Source organism: Crocuta crocuta, unplaced genomic scaffold, assembly GCF_008692635.1.
Source record: "Crocuta crocuta isolate KB4526 unplaced genomic scaffold, BGI_CrCroc_1.0 scaffold222, whole genome shotgun sequence".
Lineage (NCBI taxonomy): Eukaryota > Metazoa > Chordata > Mammalia > Carnivora > Hyaenidae > Crocuta > Crocuta crocuta.
In genome coordinates, this window is record NW_027528806.1 from 2,689,701 (window position 1) to 2,713,510 (window position 23,810).

The 23,810-nt window shown below is 39.0% G+C and overlaps 1 protein-coding gene across 6 annotated transcripts in view; it reads left to right on the forward strand.

Moving 5' to 3' along the window:
• Window positions 1-23,810, forward strand: part of DROSHA (drosha ribonuclease III) — a 125,881-nt gene that overhangs the window by 76,906 nt on the left and 25,165 nt on the right. For all 6 annotated transcript variants that reach the window (XM_077755843.1, XM_077755845.1, XM_077755847.1 and 3 more), the window contains 6 exons: window positions 424-562; window positions 898-958; window positions 12,288-12,347; window positions 13,650-13,749; window positions 17,280-17,382; window positions 19,989-20,059. In XM_077755843.1, the coding sequence (XP_077611969.1) occupies window positions 424-562; window positions 898-958; window positions 12,288-12,347; window positions 13,650-13,749; window positions 17,280-17,382; window positions 19,989-20,059 (534 nt within the window). The remainder of the gene's footprint in view (window positions 1-423; window positions 563-897; window positions 959-12,287; window positions 12,348-13,649; window positions 13,750-17,279; window positions 17,383-19,988; window positions 20,060-23,810) is intronic.

Consider the following 23,810-nt stretch of genomic DNA (forward strand, 5'->3'; position numbering starts at 1 on the left):
CTGGGAGATAATGAGGATGTTTAGAAACATAGCTCTCCATTACTGTACTCTGGTTGCCTCTTTCAAACTCTTTTTCTCACCTTCCCCCCCACCTCCCCAACATTGTCTTTAAAGAAATAGACTAAAGCTGAAAATTTGCCTGTTAAACCTGAGTCCCTTCTTTCAGGCTTCCCTTTTCTGTGGCTCTTCTTGCCAGGTGGTGACTATTCTAGTTCTCCTTTGAAAGATGTGGATTTTTAGGTTTGTTTTCAGAAGAGGGCTTGTACCAGAGCTCTGGAGATTTGACACTGGAAGAGAGAAGATGGAAAGATGAGGGCTTAAAATTTGACTGGATACATAGATCTCTTTCCTGTTTCATTTGAGATGGTATAAAGATGGCACTTCTGAGTTTTTAAGACTAAATTTATTTCATTGAAATTATAGCTGGCCATGACTCATCCAAGTCATCACTTAAATTTTGGAATGAATCCTGATCATGCCAGGAATTCTTTGTCTAACTGTGGAATTCGGCAGCCCAAGTATGGAGATAGAAAAGTTCATCACATGCACATGCGGAAAAAAGGTATGTTTGGATTCTACCCTCGTGTTTTGGACTATGTTCCCTTTTGTAAACTAAATCCCCACAGTATGACTGTTTCATACTCTCTTTCTTTACTGCTTTCTGACCCATACGTAACAGCATTTACTTTGAGCATTATTATAAGGATGGGTGAAATTTTTAGAAAAATTTCTTGCTCCTTTCAAATACTTTAACTTTAATTGATCACACTTGCAGACATGCAGATATTAAACCTTTTGAAGTCAGATTGGGGTAAGAGAGATAATTTTCTTTCTACCTGTCATATCATGGTCCTAGAATGCTTCTAACAGTATTTACTTGAGTATTTTTTTTAATAGGAATTAACACCTTAATAAATATTATGTCACGTCTTGGACAAGATGACCCAACTCCCTCAAGGTAAAGTAGCTTTTATTAATAACAGCTTTATAGAGATGTAATTCACATAGCATACAATTCACCCATTTAAAGTGTACAGTTCAATGGTTTTTACAGTGTTTACACAATGGTGCAACAGTGATCACTACTTAATTTTAGAATGTTTTCAGCACCCTGAAAAGAAACCCCATACTTCCTGTTTCCCCTCAGCCTGCCCAGCCTTGGAAACTGTGTTCTACTTTCAGTCTGCTTTTAGTCTCTAATGGATTTGCCTATTCTGAACATTTTGTGTAAATGATATCATACAGTATGGTCCTTTGTGACTGACTTCTTTTACTTAGCACAGTGTTTCAAGACTTATCCATGTTATAGTATGTGTTAGTGTTTCGTTTCATTTTATTGTCAAATGGTATTTCATGGTGTGGGTATGTCATGGTTTATTTATCCATTCATCAGTTGATGGGCATTTGAGTCGTTTCCACTTTTTGGCAATTACGAGTGATAATGCTGTGAATATTTGTGTACAGGTTGAGGATATATATTTTGATATTTCTTGGGTATATACCTAGGAGTGGAATTTCTGGGTCATACGGTAACTTTTTTTAACTTTTTAAGTAACTACCAGACTGTTTTCCAAAGTGGCTACATTATTCTATATTCTCAGCAACAGTATATAAAGGTTCTGATTTCTTTACATCTTTCCCAACATTTGTTATCATCTGTCTTTTGTGAATCTAGCCATCTTAGTAGGTAGGAAGTATTACCTCATTGGTGGTTTTGTTTGTATTTCCTTAATGGCTAATGATGTGCATCTTTTCATGTATATCTTACCTAGAGAACTATCTGTTGAGAATCTTTCCCCCTATTTAATTGGGTTATTTCAAATTATTGATTTCAAATTATTTTTATATATTCCAGATAATAAGCCTTATCAGATATAAATTTGCAAAAATTTTTCCTCATTCTATGGATTGTTTCCTCATACTTTTGAAGATGTCCTTCAAAGCAGAAAAGTTTTGATGAAGCCCAGTTTATCTGTTACTTCTTGTGTTGCTTATACATTTGGTGTCATGTCTAAGAAGGCAGTGCCTAACACAAAGTCACAAAGATTTATATTTCTTATTCTCTTAAGAGTTTTATAGTTTTTCCTCTTACATTCAGATCTTTGGTCTGTTGTAGAGTTCATCTGTATGTGTGGTATGGTGTACAGCCGACTGCAGTCTTCGCTGGGATATCCAGTTGTGTTGGCACCATTGGTGGAAAACTCTAGTCTTTCTCCACTAAATTGTCTTCACACTCTGGTTGATAATTAATTGGTGGTATATGTGAGGATTATTTTTGGACTCTAGGTTCTATTCCATTGATCTTTATGTCTGTCCTTATGCCAGTACCACACTTTCTTGATAATTGTAACTTTACAGTAAGTTTCAAAAGTAAGAAATGCAAGATCTCCAACTTTTTTTTTCCTCCAAATTACTTTGGCTATTCTGGACCCATTACATTTCCACATGAAATTTTGGATTAACTTACCAATTTTTGAAAATAAGTCAGCTGGGATTTTTATTTTTTTATTTTTTATTTATTTTTTAAAAATATTTTTATTTATTTATTTCTAGGAGAGAGAGAGAGAGAGAGAGAGACAGCGTGAGCAGGGGAGGGTCAGAGAGAGAGGGAGATACAGACTCTGAAATAGGCTCCAGGCTCTGAGCTGGCTGTCAGCACAGAGCCCAACGCGGGGCTCGAACCCATGAACCGCGACATCATGACCTAAGCGAAAGTCGGACGCTTAACCGACTAAGCCACCCAGGTGCCCGTGTCAGCTGGGATTGTGATAGGGATTGTGTTGACTCTGTAGATCAATTTGTGAATGACTACCATCTTAATATTAAGTTCTGATCCCTAAACATTGTATATCTTTACATTTATTTAAGTCATCTTTTTAAAGATTTATTATTTTTTAAAGTTTATTTTCTTGAGAGAGAGAGAGAGTGAGCATGAATGGGGGAGGGGCAGAGAAAGAGAATCCCATGCAGGCTCTATACTGTCAGCGTAGAGCCTGATGTGGGGCTTGAACTCACCAACTGTGAGATCATGACCCAAGTCAAAATCAAGAGTTGAATGCTTAACCGATTGAACCTCCCAGGTGCCCCAAGTCATCTTTTTTTTTTAAACACTAATATTATTGTGTTCTTCATTTTTTAATGTTTACTTATTTATTTTGAGAGACACAGCAGTGGTGGGAAAGGCAGAGAGAGAAAAGAGAGAACCCTAAGCAGGCCCCACTGTATCAGTGAGCGCAGAGCCTGACAAGGGGTTCAATCTCTCAAACCGTGAGAGTATGACCTGAGCCAAAATCAAGAGTTGGACACTTAACTGACAAGCCACCCGGGTGCCCCTAATTGAGCCATCTTTAATTAGTTAATTAAATTTATATTATAGTTTTAAGAGTACATTTTGTCTTTTGCTAAGTTTATTCTGAAGTATTTTATTCTTTTTGATGCTATTATAAATGGAATTGTTTTCTTAATTTCATTTTTGGATGGTTCATTGCCATTGTAGAGAAATAGGATCAGTTTTTCTATATTGATGTTGTATCTTGCAACCTTGATGAGCTCATTTGTTAGCTCTAATAGTTTTTTAGTAGATTGTGTAGTATTTTTTGTGTGTGTATGATCATATCACCTACAAATAGAGATAGTTTTAGTTTTTCCTTTCCACTCTGGATGCCTTTTATTTCATTCTCTAAATATAGTTGCCCTGGCTAAAGCTTTCACTATAATACTGCATAGAAGTGGTATGAGTGGATCCTTGTCTTCTTCCTAAAATCTTGAGTCTGATGTTAGCTGTGGGTTTTTCATAGATGTCTTTTTAATCAGGTTGAGCAGATTCCTTTCTGTTCCTAGTTTGCTGAGTGTTTTTATCATGAAAATGTGTAGAATTTTGTCAAATGCTTTTTTTTTTTTTTTGCATCTATGGAGATGATCATTTGTGTTGTTGGTGTTGTTTTGCTTTTTCATTTATTCATGTGGTATATTGTGTTCATTGATTTTGGGATGTTGAACCAACCTTGCTTTCCTGGGATATGTCTCACTTGGTTATGGTGTGTAATCCTTTTTATATGCTACAAATTTAGTGTGCTAGTATTGTTGGGTATTTTTGTGTCTATATTCATAAGAGTTATTGGTCTGTAGTTTTCCTTTTCTGTGATGTTTTGTTTGGTTTTATTATTAGGATAATACTGGCCTTATATAATGGGTTGGAAATTTTTATATGTTAATTCTCATTATTTTCTTTCTTGATTTTAAGAGATACCCTAGTATATTAACATTCTTACTCTTATGTGGCCTTAAGCCCTTGAAGAATTTGGAGAGGAAGTGGACTGGGTCTAAACTCATTAACACCCCTGGAAAACTGAATGGAAGCAATCGTCTAATGGCTGAAGAGTCTCTAATGTTGCCCTCAGGAAGCTTATCTTCATGTGTAAAACGCAGTAGGTTATATTCTGAAAGCCAATAAAGGAGATCGCTTGAGGGCAGATTTCTTTCTAAAATGGACAGTTGAAAAGTTCAATAACCAGGCTTGTCCCTCTTGGGATCCAGGCTTAGATGGATTAAAGGTGGCTAGAGCTGGGATAGAAGTGACAGTGTTGACAGTTGGTGCAGGTCATAACTGGCCTCCACAGCCAAGAACATGAGCAGCCATAACTACCATAACTTCCTTTTCTACCTCTTTCTTCATGTGTCACTTTTCTTTTAAATTTGGCTTGCCTTGAGTTGCTCTCTTTTGAAATTATCATAGACCATACTATCTTCCTCTTCAATCAAGAGGTAAAAAGAAAGGCAGGATGAAACTTTAAAATTCCCATTTGAAGATGATCATACGCCTTACTATGGTATTCTGTGAGAGCCTAAGATCAGAAAAGAGCCGTCTAATTAAAAGAGCCCTTAATCACACCCTCAGGGACAGTGTGGCCATGGTTTCCTTTTACCCTGCTATATTGTAGAGTCTCCAGATGACCAGTTCTGTGTTTTAATAAACGGAACCTGAGTTCCCTGCAGCGCTTTTAGCAAGGCTACACATGCCCTACACATGTACTTTTCACTGCTGAAAGCATGAGCTTAAATAATCTTTGTCTCATCTACCCCAACCATAGTTGTTGGCATGTAAATTGTCTCTGATAGTGTTGTTCAGACCTCATGACTTGTTTTCTTTTTCTCTGTCATAAAGACAGGGCTTTCTTTCTGTGGCAGAAGAAATGATACCTGAGAAGCCGTGTTCTTTTTGAACTCACCATATTGAAAATGATAGAGAATAAACAGATACCACTTGTCTTTTGCTGCCTGTGTCAAGAGCCTCCTGCCGTGTGCCTGATCTTATGGCTGATGTGGGGTTGACCGCAGGTTTCTGTTCAGGAAGAGCCTCCTCGCTTCTTTAGTGGCTGTGTCTGCTGTGGCTGGACTGCGGTTAGTCCAGCAGTCCCCGCTGTGCATGGCTTTGGGAGCTGGGCTTCAGAATCTTCATACATGTTTAATCCAACAGATGTTTATCTAATGCCTTCTGAGCTTGAGGCAATTTGTAGGTATTTTAGAGGATTTCAAGGCAAGTAAGACAAAGCCCCTACTCCCCAGGAGGTATGACTATCTCAGGTGGGATAGCAGGTGTGACTACCTCAGGTGGGGTAGGAGTGCTGTGAACATGAAGACCTTAATGTAAGAGATAGTCTGCTAAGTGCTTCAGTGAAGGTCAAAACATACATAGTCTGCTGTGAGGCTGAAGATCGCTCTGGTGGTTGTTTAGGGATTATAGGTCAGTTTTACGCACTTGAATAATTGAGTTCACTTGAAATGGTTTGTCTTCTCCCTTTGTTTCATAGTTTGCTATTTTAAAATGGGATGCGGTTGTCCCTGCTCCTTGGAAGTGCTTGTATATCTTTAAAGAAAAACCCTACTGGGGCACCTGGGTGGCTCAGTCAGTTAAGACTCTTGTTCACCTCAGGTCATGATCTCACAGTTTGTGAGTTCAAGCCCTGTGTTAGGCTGTCAGTGAAGAGTCTACTTGGAATTCTCTCTTCCTCTTTCTGTTCCTCCCGTATTCGTTTTCTCTCCCCCTTTCTCAAAAGTAAATAAAGTAATTAATTTAAAAAAGAACTGTGAAATTGCAAGTGTCAGTGGTTGGATCTCTTCCCAAGCAAGCTTGCTCAGAACTTGAGACTTGAAAAAGGAAAGAGGGAATGGGTGAGGTACTAAGGGAAATAGGAATGTGGAGAAGCAGGACAATCAGAGAGAAGGGCGGGGGGGGGCTCTTGATCGAATTTTTCTCCTGGTTCTCCTGGAAACCACTCCTCCCACCCCTGTCTGGCCCGCACTGCAGTTAGTGACCACGTTGTGCCACTTCTGCCCTTGTACTGCCTCTGCATTCAGTCCCCTAGCTATTTCTGGAGCCTCACTTCTAGTATTTTTCATGTCTGTTTGTTTATTTTGAGAGAGGGAGAGAGAGAGGGAGTGTGTGTACACGAGGAGGGGCAGAGAGAAAAGGAGGGAGGGAGGGGGGGGAGAGAGAGAGAGAGAGAGAGAGAGAATCCCAAGCAGGCTCTGCACTGTCAGCACAGAGCCTGATGCAGGTCTTGATCTCACAAACCATGAGATCTTGACCTGAGCTGAAATTAAGAGGTGGACACTTAATTGACTGAGCCACCCAGGTGCCCATCTCAACTCTAATGTTTAGCTGTAACCTGCTTGAAAGCTTTTAGTGACATCTCATCACCTACTGGATAAGTCTGAACCTCCCCACCTGGCAATCCCAGCACCTGTGATCCCAGGCCAGTGTTCCAGGCATATCTTTCTTTTCCCCATGGCTACCTACACACCAGTAAGACCAAGATCTTTACGCTGCTGTCAGGTGTACCCTTTCCCTTCCCCAGATGCCAACAGTCATTGTACAGCTTCCCCTGGAATGCCCTGGAATCTTGAGTTATGGACTTACTCTCTTTACTGTAAGCATTTTGAAGGTCTGTGGTCATACTCTTTCTTTTTTTTTTTTCTTTTTTTCTTTTTTTGCAAATAGTGCCTTTTGTTAGAGCAGAAGCTCAGAAAATAAGTATTAAAGAAAGAATGCCATTCATGATAATACTTTCCTGTCAGGTTATTTACTTGTTTATATTTCCCTAGAAGTAGAGAAACTTCATGTTAAGGGTCAGGGTCAGAGCCATCAGCAGAGGTTTAAATGGCAGGTTAGTATCTTACTTAATCTCATTTGACACCAGCTAGGATTTACAAAAAGACATGAAGACTTCAAAAAATCTGTCTGCCTATCTAAACTATAAAATAAAAATAACTCTTATGTTGGCATCATCTCACGTTGAATACGCCACCCTTAATTTTTGAAGTGTCACTATTTAACCACATAAATCTCATTTGTATAATTTAACTTCTGTAAATTGCAATGAAATATTACCACAGAAAGGGTCTCTGAAGGATTAAACTTATGGTGGCACTCAAGTAATCCATGTATTATCAGTAAGACCTTTAGAAAAGAGGGGCAGCAAGACTGTTAATGGAAAAATAAGCTGCCATGGGGCACCTAGGTGGCTAAGTTGGTTGAGTATCCAACTGGCTCAGGTCATGATCTCACGGTTCAGCTTGTGAGTTCAAGCCCCATGTTGGGCTCGCTGGTGTTCACACAGAGCCTGCTTTAGATCCTCTCTCTCTCTCTCTCTCTCTCTCTCTCTCTCTCTCTCTGTCCCTCCCCCTGCTTACACTCTCTCAAAAAGAAAAGAAAAATGAGCTGCCTTGTTTTATTTTGTTTTTGATTCGTAGAGTCATTGGTAGACATAATGTTTAAGAATCTATTGGACCAACAATGAGACAGGTATGGACTATTTATTAATGTCTCTGTGTTTAAAGAAATGGTAATTACAAAGTTTCAATCAATTATACGTAAGTATTTTGCATTAAAGACAGTAAAACATGATTGAGTATACGTGAATTCTACTGAGTAGATTTGCTGGCTTAAATATTTCAGGTAAAATCCCAGAGATGCTTACCCTGGGATCCCTACACCCAGTGGGTCTCAGATCTAGCAGCCTTCTGACCTCCCTACTCCCTGGGTGTCCAGGTAGATGTAATGAATACAAGAAATTCCTGAATTGGGTAGAAGGTTCAGCTGATCTCTCGCACCCCTTCTAGCTTCACTTTACCTATCACTGGTTAAGGCCTGGAATGCAAAGGTGAGAAAATGTCCATACTGTCACCATAGTAGTCACCTTTGGACTTGGCCATCCCAAAATGGTTTTCCATGAAGTAAATGACACCATATAGTAATTACTGTTACAGGGAGACCGTTACGTTTTATAAAGTACTTTGAATTCCTCAGACCAAATGTGCTATATATAAATGGTGTACTTAATCTAGATTTCATAATGCCTTTGCTGATTCAGTTCTCAAAAACAAATGGAGTGTTTATTGCTCAGTAAACATCTCTTGGAGCTAGCTAGCATTTATAAAGAGGGTGATTAAAGAGGGTAGAAACAATAGAAGGAACAAAAGCTTGGCCACTGCAGTCAACAGTGACTAGCAGCTCGCCCTGTCTACTTTTTCGAGATAAACGGTTGGATTAGGAATTGTCTGTCATAATAATGAACTGAAGTGGTATTTAATCCCCATTTTGGTCTGTGGCTCACTGCCAGCATTTAGTCACAGTGTAGATACAGAAAAACATATGCTGGATATGGGCAAATTATTTAGTGGATGGCAGACTCACTGTTGAATAAACCTGTTTGAAACTGTGAGCTTGTATTTTAACACACTAAATAGGAGTCCAACTTTGTGCTTATTAAAATCCTAGACATAGTTCTTGTCCTGAAAGTTTATAAAACAAATTAAAGTAAAATTTATGCCAATATGACTTCATTCAAATAGTATATGACTCAAAGCAGCTATTATTCTTTGACCAGAGGTCTAATTTTTTTTCCTAGATGTCTCACTTTTTAATAAAGCACAAGACAATCCATATATGGTTTGTCTGCACTCTAGGTTTCTTACTTTCCATGTTAAGTAGATTTTCTGTACAGTGCTATGAACTCTTGGGAAAAACATAAAGTCTCCACCACAGAAAATGCTATTCTCATTTTCCTGACTCTTGGAGGAGGATAGGTAATACCAATTTCTTTCTTTTTAAAAACTCAACATATCTTTTCTCTGTTTCCATCATCTCTCAGTAGAACAGTTTATTAGGTTTCATGAAATTAAGTTAGCAAGAAGTCTTAGACCTAGTTACTGTGTTAACTAGGGCCTCTATTTGATGCGCTTTTTAAGAATGATGACAGACACTTCTGGTGTTCTGGTGTATTTGACAAATAGCAAAATCACAGTATCAAGTAGCTTCTAAAACACACTTTTAAAATATAGTGTTTAGTCATTCTTGGCTAATGGAGTAGCAACAAAGTCTAAAATCTAATATAAATTAGATAAGACTAAGGAAAATATGTTTGAGGACTTTCTTTGCTTTCTTTCTTTGTTTCTTTCACTCTCTCTCTTTCTGTAAGCTATTAGATTATGAATTCTTCATCATAGCTATAAATTGTTTACTCTTTTTGTTTCCTGCATTTTCCATTATTGGCTGTTAACTGCTTTCCAGAATGCCTTCTTCACATAAATAAAGGCCATATATTGAAATGAAAGTTTAGAATCACATCTTTGTTGCTCATATCTTTCTAGTTTTCTTCTATTATGTTTATTTTTTCTTTAAAATTCTAAAATGTGGAGGAATGAAAAAATATGGAAGCATGGTAGGATGGAAGAATTAAATTATGAGATATGTGAGATAATATAAAATTGAACTCAAATTACCAAGTAGATGATTTGGTAGCCAGGAGCCATTTAACTTATAAATAAGTGTTATTTTTAATTTTCCATGTGTATTGAAACTATAGGGTGACTTTAGATATGGAAACTAGGGACGCCTGGGTGCCTCAGTCGGTTAAGTGACCCTTGATTTTGGCTCAGGTCATGATCTCGTGAGATGGAGCCCCCGTGCTGGGCTCCACACTGGGCGTGGAGCCTACTTAAGACTCTCTCCCCACCCCCCACTCTGTTCCCCTCTCCTGCTTGTGCTCACATACTCGCACTCCCACCCTCTCAAAAAATAAATAAACAATAAATAAGGAAACTAAACTGGCATACATGAGGCAGAGAACAATAAGAGTATATAATTTTGTCATAAATTGAGTGATACATGCCTAAGTCACTGGGGATAGGGGTGCCCCTGGGAGCCCCAGCAGTTCAGGCAGGCCCCCAACTGACATTAAGAACAAGCGGGGTTCGGAAGAGGTAACGTGGAAGGGAGAAGCCTTGTTGTGTCTGGTCAACTTAGAGTTGTGAATTGCTGTTGAAAGTAGATGAAATGGGTGGTTACGGTGGGACTAGATAAAGAATCGCCTTGAAAACCAGGCAGGTTTGGACTTGATAGTGAGCTATTGAATTTTTGAAGAAGATGAGGGTCAGTATCAGAAGATGAGGAAGCCCCTGGAGTCAGGGAGGCGAGATCCTGCTCAGGCCAAGGCCTGTCCCTTGCCTTCACTGCTCAGGTCCCAGGGGCTTGGTGTGCTCCCCTTTCCCTGTCACTGTTGTCACCATCCTTTCTGACTTCCTCCTGTTAATAATCCCCCAGCCCCCATAGTTTCTGTGTCCACTGCTGGCCCTGAACATTAAGCTGGGTTCTTTCCATATGAGCCTTCAGACGCACATTAGTTTGCAGCCTACTCTAAGCGGAATCAGGTTTGTCTTCTCTGTTTCAGAGATGTTTCCCAAACCCCCGCTCCCTGCCGTGGCCTTAACAGTGTCCTCACACCACATCAGTGCTGTCTTTGCATCTTACCTGAATCCATTTCTTTCTTGATGATTATTCCCTTTTGCCAAAGGATAGCACTGGCCTTCTTTCCCTTTCCCCCCTCCCCAGCGAGTCCTGTCTCCTTTGTCTTTCCCTTCTGCTTGACTTCAAGTGTGGCCCTCCCCTGAGCTCAGTCCTGAGATCCTTTTTTTTCTAGCCGCATTCTCTCCATAGGTAGTATCATGCAGTTCCATCGCCCAAAATCTTGTCTAAACATGGACCGCTCCTAAAGATTTGTTACCAGCTTTGTTCTTGCCCATGAACGGTAGGTTCATATACACTGGATTGCTCCATTTGGATGTTTCATGGACATTTCAAAGTAAACATGCCTCAAATGCCCCTCCTGCTTCTGCCCAAACCTGTTCTTTTGGTCTTCCCCTCACAGTAAGTGGCACCACCTTTCACCCAACTATGGAAGCCAGAATCAAGGCATTGGCTTTCATTCTTTTCTTTACTCACCTCCTCCATTGCCTCCCCAGCCTGAGCCTCCATCATGTCTCATCAGAAAGTCACAGTACCCCCCTCAGTGCTTGTCACCCTGCACATGTTCTTCACACAGCAGCCAGTGTGGCCTTTTAAAAACCTAAACCAGATCGTGTCACATCTCTGCTCAATGAGAGGTAGTGATCTGCTTTAGCACTAAGAGAAGGTGGCTCTGCTGGACTTGCTAAGAGGCAGAGGGAGGTTTTCTGTGGACTACCTTCTTGGTCATTTCAGCTTTACACTTGGACAAGGGGAACTTAGCCTGTGAGATGTGCCTTCATCATATGATGAAGGTGTAAATAAAGTATGATGTGCACTGAGGGGGAAGTATTAATTTAGATGAGAGCAATCAGGCAAGGATTCATAGAAAAGTAACATTTGATAGACCTTGAGGAGTGAATAGGCTCAGTGCATGGTAGGGATGGTGGAAAGCTTTAAGGGCAGATGCGCTTTTCAGAGAGTAACACAGTTTGGGGGCAGGAGCCCAAAACTTAGGTGGGAGAGGATTGCAGTGGATACCGAGACTTGAAAAAGTAGGTTAGGCCTGTTTGAAGGACTTTAGATGCAAAGTTAAATTTAGAGTTTGGGCAATGGGAAGCTGTTCTTAGAACACTGTACCAAACAGATTTTCCAGTGCTCAGTTCTGACTCATTAGAATGCATTCTCCTTTCTCTTACTCACCTTTTAGCAGTGTGGAAAGATTCACAGTTGTTAGGGTGGTAACTCCTCACTTTAAATCTGATTCCCAGGGGAAAGAAGCCCTTAGGTAGGAAGGCCTTAAGTACAGAGTAGGATAGAATGCCCCCTCCCTTGCCCGATAGCCGCTCCATACTTCAACTAAGGTGGCCATCAGTGCTTTTGATTATGAGGAATAAGGTGGGGTGTTTAGATTACAAAAAGAGCTACCTCTCACGTGTTTTTTGAAAAGAGGAGGGAATGTAGATTTTTGTTATTTTAAGTGATCTTTTTAATTTTCTTATAGGATTAATCACAATGAAAGGTTGGAGTTCCTAGGTGATGCTGTTGTTGAATTTCTAACCAGGTAAGGAGGTTTTTCTGCCGTCCCCCAATAATTACATTTTATAAGTAGCATACTTATTCTGTTACCTTCTTTGTAATTATGAAACTAAGGGATTGAAACACCATGTATTTTGTCTCTTCCACAGAGCTTGAAAGCCATATGTCTATGGCTCTTGCCCTAATAACTTATACTCACTGACGCTGTAATACACAAGATTATAAGATGAAAGGCTAGTGTCTTTGTCCTGTCAAGTTTATGTTCAAGTTGCTACAGCCACAAGAGATCAGCTTGTCTTGGTCTCGATGCGTCAGAGCTTATATTCAATTTGTAGAGAAGGGGATGATATTTTAAAATGTCATTTCATTTTCTAGGATTTGTCTTTAATCCCTTTCTCACTCTTTCTCATCTAAAGAGAAGTAATTTTAATGGTGAGATTTTGGTATTTGTATGTGTGTTTGTGCATGTGTGTATTTGTATGTATTTTCTCCCCAGAAGTGTGTTTGTGTCCTTAATTTGGTGGTAGGGGTAGGAAAGCCACATAGCCTCTCTTTTAAAGGGAGACAACATGCGCTTCTCTGGGAACTATCTTGAGCTATTTATATTCTCTCTGGGTCATTTCTTTTCCCAAGAAGGACATAATGAGACAGGGGGGCTGCTCTCCAAGCGTATTCTCACTGGACACAATAGGACTAACCAAGCTTAGCTGCCTCAATCAACAGCAGATCTTAAAAACTGGTGTGAGATTTAGGAGAGGCAGTTGCTGTCATGGTCCAAACTGGCTTTCCACATGCACTTCTTCGAAATCCCCGCACTTTCCATCAACCCCTTTGGCTTTCCTTCAGGCACGGCCAGTCTCAGTTCTGTTCCTGTCCCTGTCATACTTGTAAAGGATATGCCACCACTGCTGCCCTGCTCGGGGCTTCCAGGCTTGTCTTCAGAGGCTACTCATCATGCAGCCCCAGCAAAGATATTTGTTTCCAGGCCCATTTCTGAGTGGCACATAGATTTGCTCTTAGCAGTCCATGACCAACTGTTCAGGTCTTTGTTGTCATCAGATTTGTCAGAGAAGTCTTTTAGCACACAAGTAAATGTGAAAATAGGAGTGAACGGTGCTGTTTGGGTTTTAGCACATTCAGATATTCATGTGCTTCCTATTTAATTTTCATAGACTTTTACCCAAACCCTTCAGTTAAGTTCAACGCAGCTGATATCTGTTGTGCAGACATTGTGTGCCAGGCCTGTTTTTATAACTTGGAGCTACAGACAGAAGGTTGTGATGCATATTTATTTATATGCTTTTTTTTTTTTTTTTTTTTTGCGCAGTGTCCATTTGTACTATTTGTTTCCTAGTCTGGAAGAAGGAGGATTAGCAACTTACCGGACCGCCATTGTTCAGAATCAGCACCTTGCCATGTTAGCAAAGGTATGTCAAACATCCGACGCATTTGTGGAGAAGTCGAACGTTTTCTTCTTCGGTCCATGCATAATTTTGCATTTGAATAAGTAACTCTTTAGGGTGTATTAAGAGTTTAATATTTTATAGACCGGGAAGGATTTTTTTTTTGTTTGGGTTTTAAAGATTCATTCTTATTAGTTCTGTGACCTTTGTGAGTTCACCAGCAGCTAATGAGCTCCATGGTGAAGGCACTTGATAACAGAAGAGGAAAACTTTGACAGATGTGCATGAACAGAGATAAACATTTGGGGAAAAGGAACAAGAACAGAGCAAAAGAAATGAAATATTTTGTATTTTCCCTTTGTGTAATATTTCTGTAGTGCATTTGTCTTTAATTTACGCTAATAAGCAGCACTATAGTTTTGAATAGAATATGCCTGCCCATTTATACCCACAAGGGATACTTTTTAGATCTTTGAGAATCCCCAGATATCACAAATCCCAGTAATTAAGGTTTAGGGTTTAGGCTGTCCAGCCAGCTACATTGACTTCATTGTTTGACTCACAATCTCTTTTCAAGTTAGATTCATAGGTGGACATTTTACTTATTTACATGACCTTCTCTGATCTTCCTGTCTCTGTATGGTGTCTTAGGATAGTAAATTAGAGCAAACCAACACAGGTGCTTGGATTGGTGCAGGATTCCAGTCCATGCCCCTCTTAAAAACAGGGGGCGAGGGCATAGACAGATTGTTGTCTCTCCTCTTAAGCCTCTGCTTTCTCATCTGTAAAATGGAGATGGCACCAGTGTCTGTCACTCAGGGAAGTTGTAAGAAAGGAAATAATTGTTTGAGTGGCTTTTTTTTTTTAAGTTTATTTATTTATTTTGAGAGAGAGAGAGAATATGCCAAGTAGGCTCTGCACTATTAGAGGAGAACCCTATGTAGAACTCGAACTCACACCATGAGATCGAGACCTGAGCCAAAGTTGAGCACTTAACCAACTGAGCCACCCAGGTGCCCCAGGATTATTGTTTGAGTTTTAGGAATTCAGTTTGTAAAGTACTTGGCATAATACCTGTTTGTAGTAATCACAGAAACAGGTAAATAAATTAGTAGTTTTTATTGTTGCTACCACTGTTTTCATTATAAATTATGACATTTTAAAGACCTGTGTGTTTATTTAGTAGTAAGGGAAACTGGCTCTTAAATCTCCACAAACACCAATGATTCACTGGAAAAGCTTTTTTGAGTTTCTCTTGATTTTTGTTTTAATTATTTTTCTGTTTTTTTCTTCATTTTGATATAAATATTATAATTTTTTAGAAAAGACTAGATAAAACCTATCCTGGTTCTTAATTTGATCTTGGCAAGACATTTAATATATTCAAAATGGTTAGTTTTAGCCTCTGGTTTTTATGTTAGCAAGAGTGCATTATTTAATTTTATGTAATATCATCATCATAGTGATGGCATTTGAGAATGTAAGTAATGACACATTAATGAAAAACTATAGGCAACAGGTATACCAACTTGATTTTAGCAGCTTCACAATGAGTGAAATTCCACAACCCTACATAAAACTGCTTCAGTGTTTAATTGCTTTAATTGTCAAAGTGTTTCCTGATAGGGCATATAAATGTCCGCTGGAAATAAATGTTAATAAGTAGTTATCAGCCCCCTTCCAATTTCTTTTTCAGTTTAAGATATAATGGATTGCATTATTATTTTTCAAACAGTTGTAGGGAGGATATTTACAAAGTTTGGAAAATTGCCATAGCAGGAAAACAGAAACTGTCATGTGACACATTGGGTATGTACAAAGCTTGAGTTAATTTGGCCAGTTTCTCCCTTCACTTTTCTGTATGATCTTCTGTCACCCCAAGAACTGACATTCCCATAGCATTCAGCATTCATCTGCTCTAGCAGAAGGGAATGGTGGCCTTGCCCTCTGTCTAGACCAGTGTTTGAACGATTTGGGAGGGAGATACTTGACAGGATTGCTGAGAATCTTTGAAAATCTAATGAAAGTTCCAGGTCAGCTCTCTAGACAGATGAATGTTTTAATACATGCACCAGTTGAACACCACTCTCCTTTTTAAAAGTTCCACTAATGCCTACAGGAAAAAGTAAAGATGTAGAGCAGGGATTATGAAAAGTTGGAAAATGCATAGCCTTCCAGAATAGTTGTTTGTAATATAAAACATGGCTTGTAGTGTATTCTCAAACAGGGCTCCAGAGATTAGCAAACAATTGGATTTTCCCAGTGAAGTTGTGGAACAGATGAAATTTACATATTCTAGCATAAGCTCTTGCACTTAGGGATCAATTTTTTAAAAGAGGTATTTTCTGCTGTTGCGTTTGTGGTAGTCAAAACTCATTTGAATATATTTTGTACTCATGAATTCTTAGCAGTACAGGATACTGATAGCACATATGTTATTGTCTCTTTTTCCAGTGTAAATGGATATGGAGATCTTTAAGATACACACTGAGACATGCAAAATCTGAGTATCCTATTTGAGGACTGATGAGATTCCTGTTGTCCTAGTTGGTTCATTGACTTGTGACTTGTTCCATATAACATAGCATGTTCCTATTTAGTAAGAATTTATTGAACTGAATTATAGGGTAATGGAAACAGATTTATTGCATGCTTATGTGATGTTTGTATTTTTCTCCTTTTATGGAAAGAATTGTGATTTCCATTTATTCAGTCTCAGGAGTTTTATTTAAAAAATATCCTTCATACTGTGTCTAGTTCTAAAAGGGCTTGATTTGTATCTTATAATACAATAAGGTAAGACAGGAAAATAAATGAAGCCAGAAGTGAAGTTACTATACACAGATAAGTCCCACACAATTTCCAGATCTTGGCCACAAATTTGGTTCTAAACTTTTCTGAGGCCAGATAAAATAAGGAAGCATAATACACATTATAAACAATATTCTGAGAGCCCTTAAGGTAAATCCACCCCCTTGCTCAGAAGATCTCACTGAGCCTTCTGAAAGATGAGTACAGAGACCTCACAAAGGGGATACAAGTACAGAGATAAAGGACCACAGAAATCCTTAATCCAAACTCAAAACAAAACAAAACAAAAAAAGATTTAGAGATACAAGGCCTTTTGAAATCTTCTGAGTGTCCCCATTGATTCTATCTAGTACAGACATCAATACCACAATACTTGGGAAACAGAGGTTAACTTTGGGTTAGATTTGTGTCTCTAAACATGTTGGGTGGACCCAAAGGCCAGTGGTCTTAACAGCATAGTCTTTTTCCAGCTTTGGGTAGTGCTTGGTCTGAACTTGGAATTAGACTCGGATCTGATCAATTGTGAACCATCAGGGTTCATAAACCTACTTGGGGAAAGGTTGAGATTAGTCAGATCTGAACCATAAGTAAGGACTCTTAATAATGGGCAAGCTAACCTCAATTTATTGGCATAAGGCCAATTAATTTGTATCCATAATTCCTTACTCCCAGGAGATGTTGAGTTGTTACAGTTATGACTTTGTCAAATTCTTTCTTTCTTACTGTCATTTTGAATTTTGTAGAAACTTGAACTGGATCGTTTTATGCTTTATGCTCATGGACCTGACCTTTGTAGGGAATCAGACCTTCGACATGCAATGGCTAATTGTTTTGAAGCACTAATAGGTAATTTCTCTTTTTATAACCTAGTTTCTTGTATACCTAAAATGTTTGGAGAGCATGTAAAATTCAATGTGGAAACTTGGAATAAAATTACTTGTTTCTGAAGCATGTGGAGTCCGTAGTAGAATACTAACTTCACGTATTTTGGTGATCGTAGCTCTTCCAGAGCAGAAGTCTTGCTTTCTTTTCTTGCATTCCTCATGCCTGAATTGGTGTTTGATGTCATGTATATGCATAGTTAGTATATACTGAATTGAATTGAAGTTAGTTAATAGGTAGGTGGATTACTTTCCAGATTCGATTCAGGACCACATGCATAAATAAACAGTCAGTAGGTTGCTCATGAGGCCCTAATACTGTTTTTTGGTTTTTTTTTTTTAATCACGTTTTAAACTATTCACAAGATTTTCTGAATTAAACATCTTGAAAACACTGCATTTTTTAAATCCCAGGGCTTGAGTCTATGTAACTTTACTTACTCACTTGAAGCAAGATGGATGCAGACACTTTACTTCCTCGGTTTCTTTTTTGCTGTAACCAGAGTGTAGTTAGCTGTTGGTACAGGAAAGTTGCGAAGAGTTAATAAGCTAGTGATTGCAAGTATGCTTTACAATGAAATGTAACAGTAGATTGACAATACCTTGATTTTTTTTTTTTAAGTAAATGATTGAGTACATTTTATTTTTCAAAGGCTTTTGTGCTTATCAATTTTTTCTTCTTCCTTTGAAAATGAATATAAAAGCATCCCATTATAGTTTTGTGCTGATGATGGTAACAAGAGAATGTTTAATAATTATTATCCACAGTCTTTTCACAGCTCTGTCTATTTTGCACAAATATGTCTATTTTCAGAGAATATGTCATATGGAATTACTGTGCTCTGTACACATAATAATTTTGACAGTGTTACAGTTGGTTCCCAAGCCAGGCAGACATGATTCGATTCCTCTTTGCTTTATTTATCAGCACTGTGTCTTCACCAAGTTACTGAATCTCTTTGAGCCTCAGTTTCCCCATCTGTGACACACAGATAGGATCACTTATCTCACAGAGTTGTGAGGATCTTAATATGCAGTCCTGGCAGCCTCCCAGTCAGAGTTCCATTTCCTTAAACCTTCCCCAAATCACCTCCTATGAGCTCAAGTCCTATTAATCTTTTGTAACACTGTTACTGAGGTGCCCATGAAGGTGAAGATAAGAATGCGAAAATGCTGGGGCACCTTGGTGTCTCAGTTGGTTGAGCATCCAACTTTGGCTCAGGTCACGATCTCTTGGTTTGTGAGTTTGAGCCCCACATCGGGCTCTGTGCTGACAACTCAGAGTGCCTGCTTCAGATTCTGTGTTTCCATTTCCCTCTGCTCCTCCCCTGCTCATACTCTGTCTCTGTCTCTCTCAAAAGTAAACAAACATTAAAAAAAAAATGCAAAAATGCTTTGTACTTTGCCTAGGGGACGAGCGGTCCCCAAACTACTATTACTAGTGCTACTATTCTCCTCATTATTATTAGCATTATTATTACTATAACTATGGATAAATAATATATTTATTTATCAGAAGCCCTGATGACTAAGTGTCTTAATGTTGTACATAAAAAACGCCTTTCTGGAGCACCTGGGTGGCTCAGTTGGTTAAGCATCTGACTTCAGCTCAGATCGTGATCTCACAGTTCGTGGATTCAAGCCCCGCATCGGGCTCTGTGCTGATGGCATGGAGCCTGGAGCCTACTTCAGATTCTGTGTCTCCCTCTCTCTCTACCTCTCCCTCACTCAAAGTCTGTCTCTCTCTCTAAAAAGTAAATAAACATTAAAAAAATTTAAAAGACGGCTTTCTGAAGACCAGTATAAAAATATGATTTCAAAAATAAAGGACTACCATATTCCAGAGTTATTTGATACTGTATCATTTAAAATGTTATTTGATTTAATACCCAGTTTAAATGTTAGTTATTTCAAATTAAAGAAAAAGGTTGTCCTGATTTTTTAAAATTTATTTATTTGTGTTGAGAGAGAGAGAGAGAGAGAGAGAGAGAGAGAGAGAGAATCCCAAGCAGGTTCCACACTGTCAGCGTAGAGCCCGATATGGGGCTCAATCCCATGAACCATGAGATCATGTCCTGAGCTGAGATTAAGAAGAGAAGGAAGCTCAGCCAACTGAACGACCCAGGTGCCCCTGAGGTTGTCCTGATTTTTATTTGCAGAAGACTTCATTGGTCTGAGCTCAGGTTTTAGTAGATCTTTTTATGGTCTGAAACATAAACTATAAATAGAAAATAAAACCTTACATGGTCATAAAGTTAGTATTTGCATAGTTCCCTTGGTAAGTTCATACCCAAACCCCTCATGATAGTTCATAGTAGGCCTCTTTTTACTTAAAATATTGGATTCAGATTTTAGTAACTTGAATTTCACATTTCAACCTAAATTATAGTATAAATCCTAGCTAAGAGAGGGAAGATGCTACCTTTAAAACAATTGCTTCTGGTCTTGTCAATTTTTTTTTTCTTTTCTGTGAGTGGGTTTTGGCTTGCCTTTTTGCTATTTATAGAGATATATAATTTTCTTTGAATATTAATGCAGCCTTCCTTTTGGCATCCTCTTCCTTTTATCTAGGAGCTGTTTACTTGGAGGGAAGCCTGGAGGAAGCCAAACAGTTATTTGGACGCTTACTCTTTAATGATCCGGTATTTATCTTGAATCATTTGATTTTTCTCAGTTAGGTATCATTATAAAAGATTTTATATCAATTAGTGTTGTGTTTAAAGAGAGTGTAGGAGAAACAAAGTTCCCAAATATGCCATGGATGGTAGATTTCAGTACACCAAATATAGCTTACTCAACCCTGTTGCAAATGGGAAAGTTCTGTGGGCATTTGCACGGGGAGTTTGCCTTCTACCTGAGACCCCATCTCTCCTCATGGCCACTTAACAAATTTGATATGAAAGTTTGTTTTATTTTGAAGTATCTTGAAGTTAATTATGATTTTCTGTTTTATAATGGTTGGGTACCTACCCCATGCAGGCTTACTTGAAGCTATAACCTTTTGGCTTTTGTGTTTAGGATCTGTTTTTATATAAACTATGTAGACTAGATAAATGTATATTTATTTTAGAAAGTCAGCTCATAGGGAGTTTCTGATAAGGCTATGAGTAAAGAGTATGGAGGTACTTTTTTGTTGTTGTTGTTAAGCAAGTTATAGTTTAAGAACAAATGATAGATTCTAAAATAGTCCCTGTTTTTACTAAAGTATTAAGCTATTAATATTGCTAGAGCCACCTTTTTAAATCCTGCATGTAATAGAGCATACTGGATGCTTTTTGTACCAAAACAAGTCAATTTAACATTTAAAGGGAGAGGCAACTCTGTATTCCAAATTGAAATGTCATTATAATTGAGTGAAATAGCCCTCATGGAGCAATAAAGAACAGAGGAAGCCAGTGTTTTAAGCCTTTGTGAAACCTTCAGCTTAAATGGTTGTCAGATGTTATTACTGTATTACTTAGGATAGTTTAAAAAAAAGAATCAATGGTTTTTGAAAAATGTAACCTCGATGATGTTCGTATCTGAGGATTTGATTTTTTATATTTGTTTTTATAGAGATATGTGATGATTTTATGTGTGTGAATTTTCTCCTGATGACAGAGTTATCTACAGATGTTCCATGCCCCCTATTCTGTCCTACACATATAAATGAGTGTGCATCTTGATTTATATCTATAGCAGATGGCATATATTTTAAGTCTTTTTCTCAAATCTTAAAATATCTTTGTTCTGGCCTTTATCTTTTGTTGGCAATTTCAGCAACTTCTTTACTTTCTTCCTCCTTTCAGCCTTGCCTCGCACTAGTCTCCTCACCCCCAGCTCCTCCCCGCCCCCTTCTCCCATCGCACCTGCTGCACAGCCCGTCCACGCCGCGTTCCTGATTTCCTGAATCATGCGCAGTTTTATACCGTGTGCTCTTAATTGCATTGGTTTTTGTTTAGATTCTTTTCTCTCTTTAAACTGCTTCTTTCTCCCACTTGTCTACTTAGCAAGCTTATCTTATATTTCCAGTACCAAGTGCAGTGCTGGCAAATGCAGTATTTAATAAATATTTGTTAAAGAAATGAAATGAGTAAGTGATTAAACGAAAAAGCAGAGTCTGAACACGATCTTACAAATGGGGAGGCTGAGATTCAGAATTCATTTTAGTGCGTCTTTTATGAAACTGAGCAGTGCTTAGTAATATATGGTCTTTCTGTTTCACCGTTTTCAGGTGCACACACCAGGACATCCTGACTCATTTGACATTCCCATATTGGCTCACATCCGTTAGGTGTAACGTGTGAGAGACGCTGGTGAACCGTTGAATTTTTTTCTTGAGTAATGATACTGTGAAAGTCTAATCAGCCACAGGCAGGCAGACACAAACCTGTAGGCCCACAAGACAGATTTATTGAATCCATGTAGCGAAGGAGGCAGGAGTCTTTCTGAGGCCTGGGCTGGTGCTGGCGGATTATAAGGAGCAGCCAGGAAAACAAGGATCAGTTTTTGGTTGGTTGCTTTTCAGAAGCTGGATTAGAAGAAGCCACAAATTAGGGTGCCTGGATGCCTCAGCTGATTGCGTGACTGCCTCTTGGTTTTGGTTCAGGTCGTGATCCCATGGTGGTGGTGGGATCAAGCCCCTAGTGAGGCTCTGCACTGAATGTGGAGCCTGCTTAAGATTCTCTCTCTCTCTCTCTCTCTCTCTCTCTCTCTCTCTCTCTCTCTCTCTCTCTCCCCCCCTCTATCTCTCACAAAAAAAAAAAAAAAAAACCCACCAGGCATTGATCTAGGATTGGGTGCTGTCAGGAGCCAAGGGCAAGTTAGCATAGTGTCATCAGTGATCTTTATTCAGAGGAGAAGACATAGCAAAGCTGGTGGCAAGGCAACATTGTCAGGAAAGCAGTGGTCCCTCAAACAGGGGTCTGTTCTGGCAGTTTACAGCTGCTATATGACTTTGAGGGAAACATAGTTTCCTGCCATCTTTGCAGCAGGCTTTATCTCTGTCGTCTCCTAGCCCCGTTCACAGCAGGACAGTTTTTCCATTCTCAGCCTGTTCTGATGCTCATTCACTCTTTCATCCCAGACCGTTTTTCCCGGTTCCGTGTTTTCACCTTTGTGTTGCCCTTCATGGCTTCCCAACACATTCTGATCCATTGTTGCAATCTGATCATCCCAATGGCCCTTTAGAAAGATAGGGAGAGATTACTGTGTAATCTTTCGTATTCTCCTGTTCCCTTCCCAACTCGTATTTTGTCTTTGCACATCTATCCCAATATCTCCTTCCCTGGTCTTTCTCTGGAGTTCCAGAGATTGGAATATGTCTTTTCAAATTGCCCCTGGACAGCTTCATGTGGGTATTTCACACATACCTTATTCCAGCATTTTTAGTGTTTGCCCTCATTACCTTAATACCAAAACCTATTTCATCTCTCTTACTTTTATCATCTAAACCCAAAACCTTAGGATCTTCTTTTGTCCTGGAACTTTTTCCTTCCTGTCTCGATTAGTTGCAGGCTCCTGTATCAGTTCTGTCCCTAGTATGTCTTTTTTTTTTTTAATGTTTACTTAAAAATTTATTTTGAGAGAGAGAGAGCGAAGGAGCATGCACAGGCGTGAGGGGGAGGGACAAAGAGAGGGAGAGACAGAGAGGGAGAGAAAGAATCCTAAGCTGGCCCCGCACTGTCAGTGTGGAGCCCGATGCAAGGCTCCATCTCATGAACTGTGAGATCATGACCTAAACTGAAATCGAGAGTTGGAGGCTTAACTGACTGAGCCACGCAGGCTCCCTGGGTCTAATATAGCTTGAATTGGTTCACTGTTTGCTTTAATGTTTTCCCTTCTCATTTCTCACATGAAGTATTTAACCACTCTAGTCCATCGTTCATACTACATTTAGTGTTGTCTTCTTTTTAGTGCATGGATTTGACTATTTTCTTTCTTGCTTAAGATCTTTGATTTCTTTACTGTCTTCCAAGGCCTGTATTATACAACAGAGCATTTGATAGTTTTTATAATCTAATTCCTATCTATTTTTTGTCTCCTTTCTTCTAGTCCTTTGTGCCATTCTAGGAATTCCGTTTTTTAATTAAAAATTTCTTTGAGACCTGATTTTTTAGGGGCGCCTGGGTGGCTAAGTCAGTTAAGCATCTGACTTCGGCTCAGGTCATGATCTCACAGTTTGTGGGTTCGAGCCCTGCGTCGGGCTCTGTGCTGACAGCCAGCTCAGAGCCTGGAGCTGTTTTGGATTCTGTATCTCCCTCTCTTTCTGACCCACCCCTGCTCACGTTGTCTCTCTCTCTCTCTCTCTCTCTCTCTCTCTCAGAAATAAATAAAACATTAAAAAAAAAATTTTTTTTACAAAGAGACTTGATTTTTTAGAGGAGTTTCAAGCTCACAGCTATATTGAGAGTA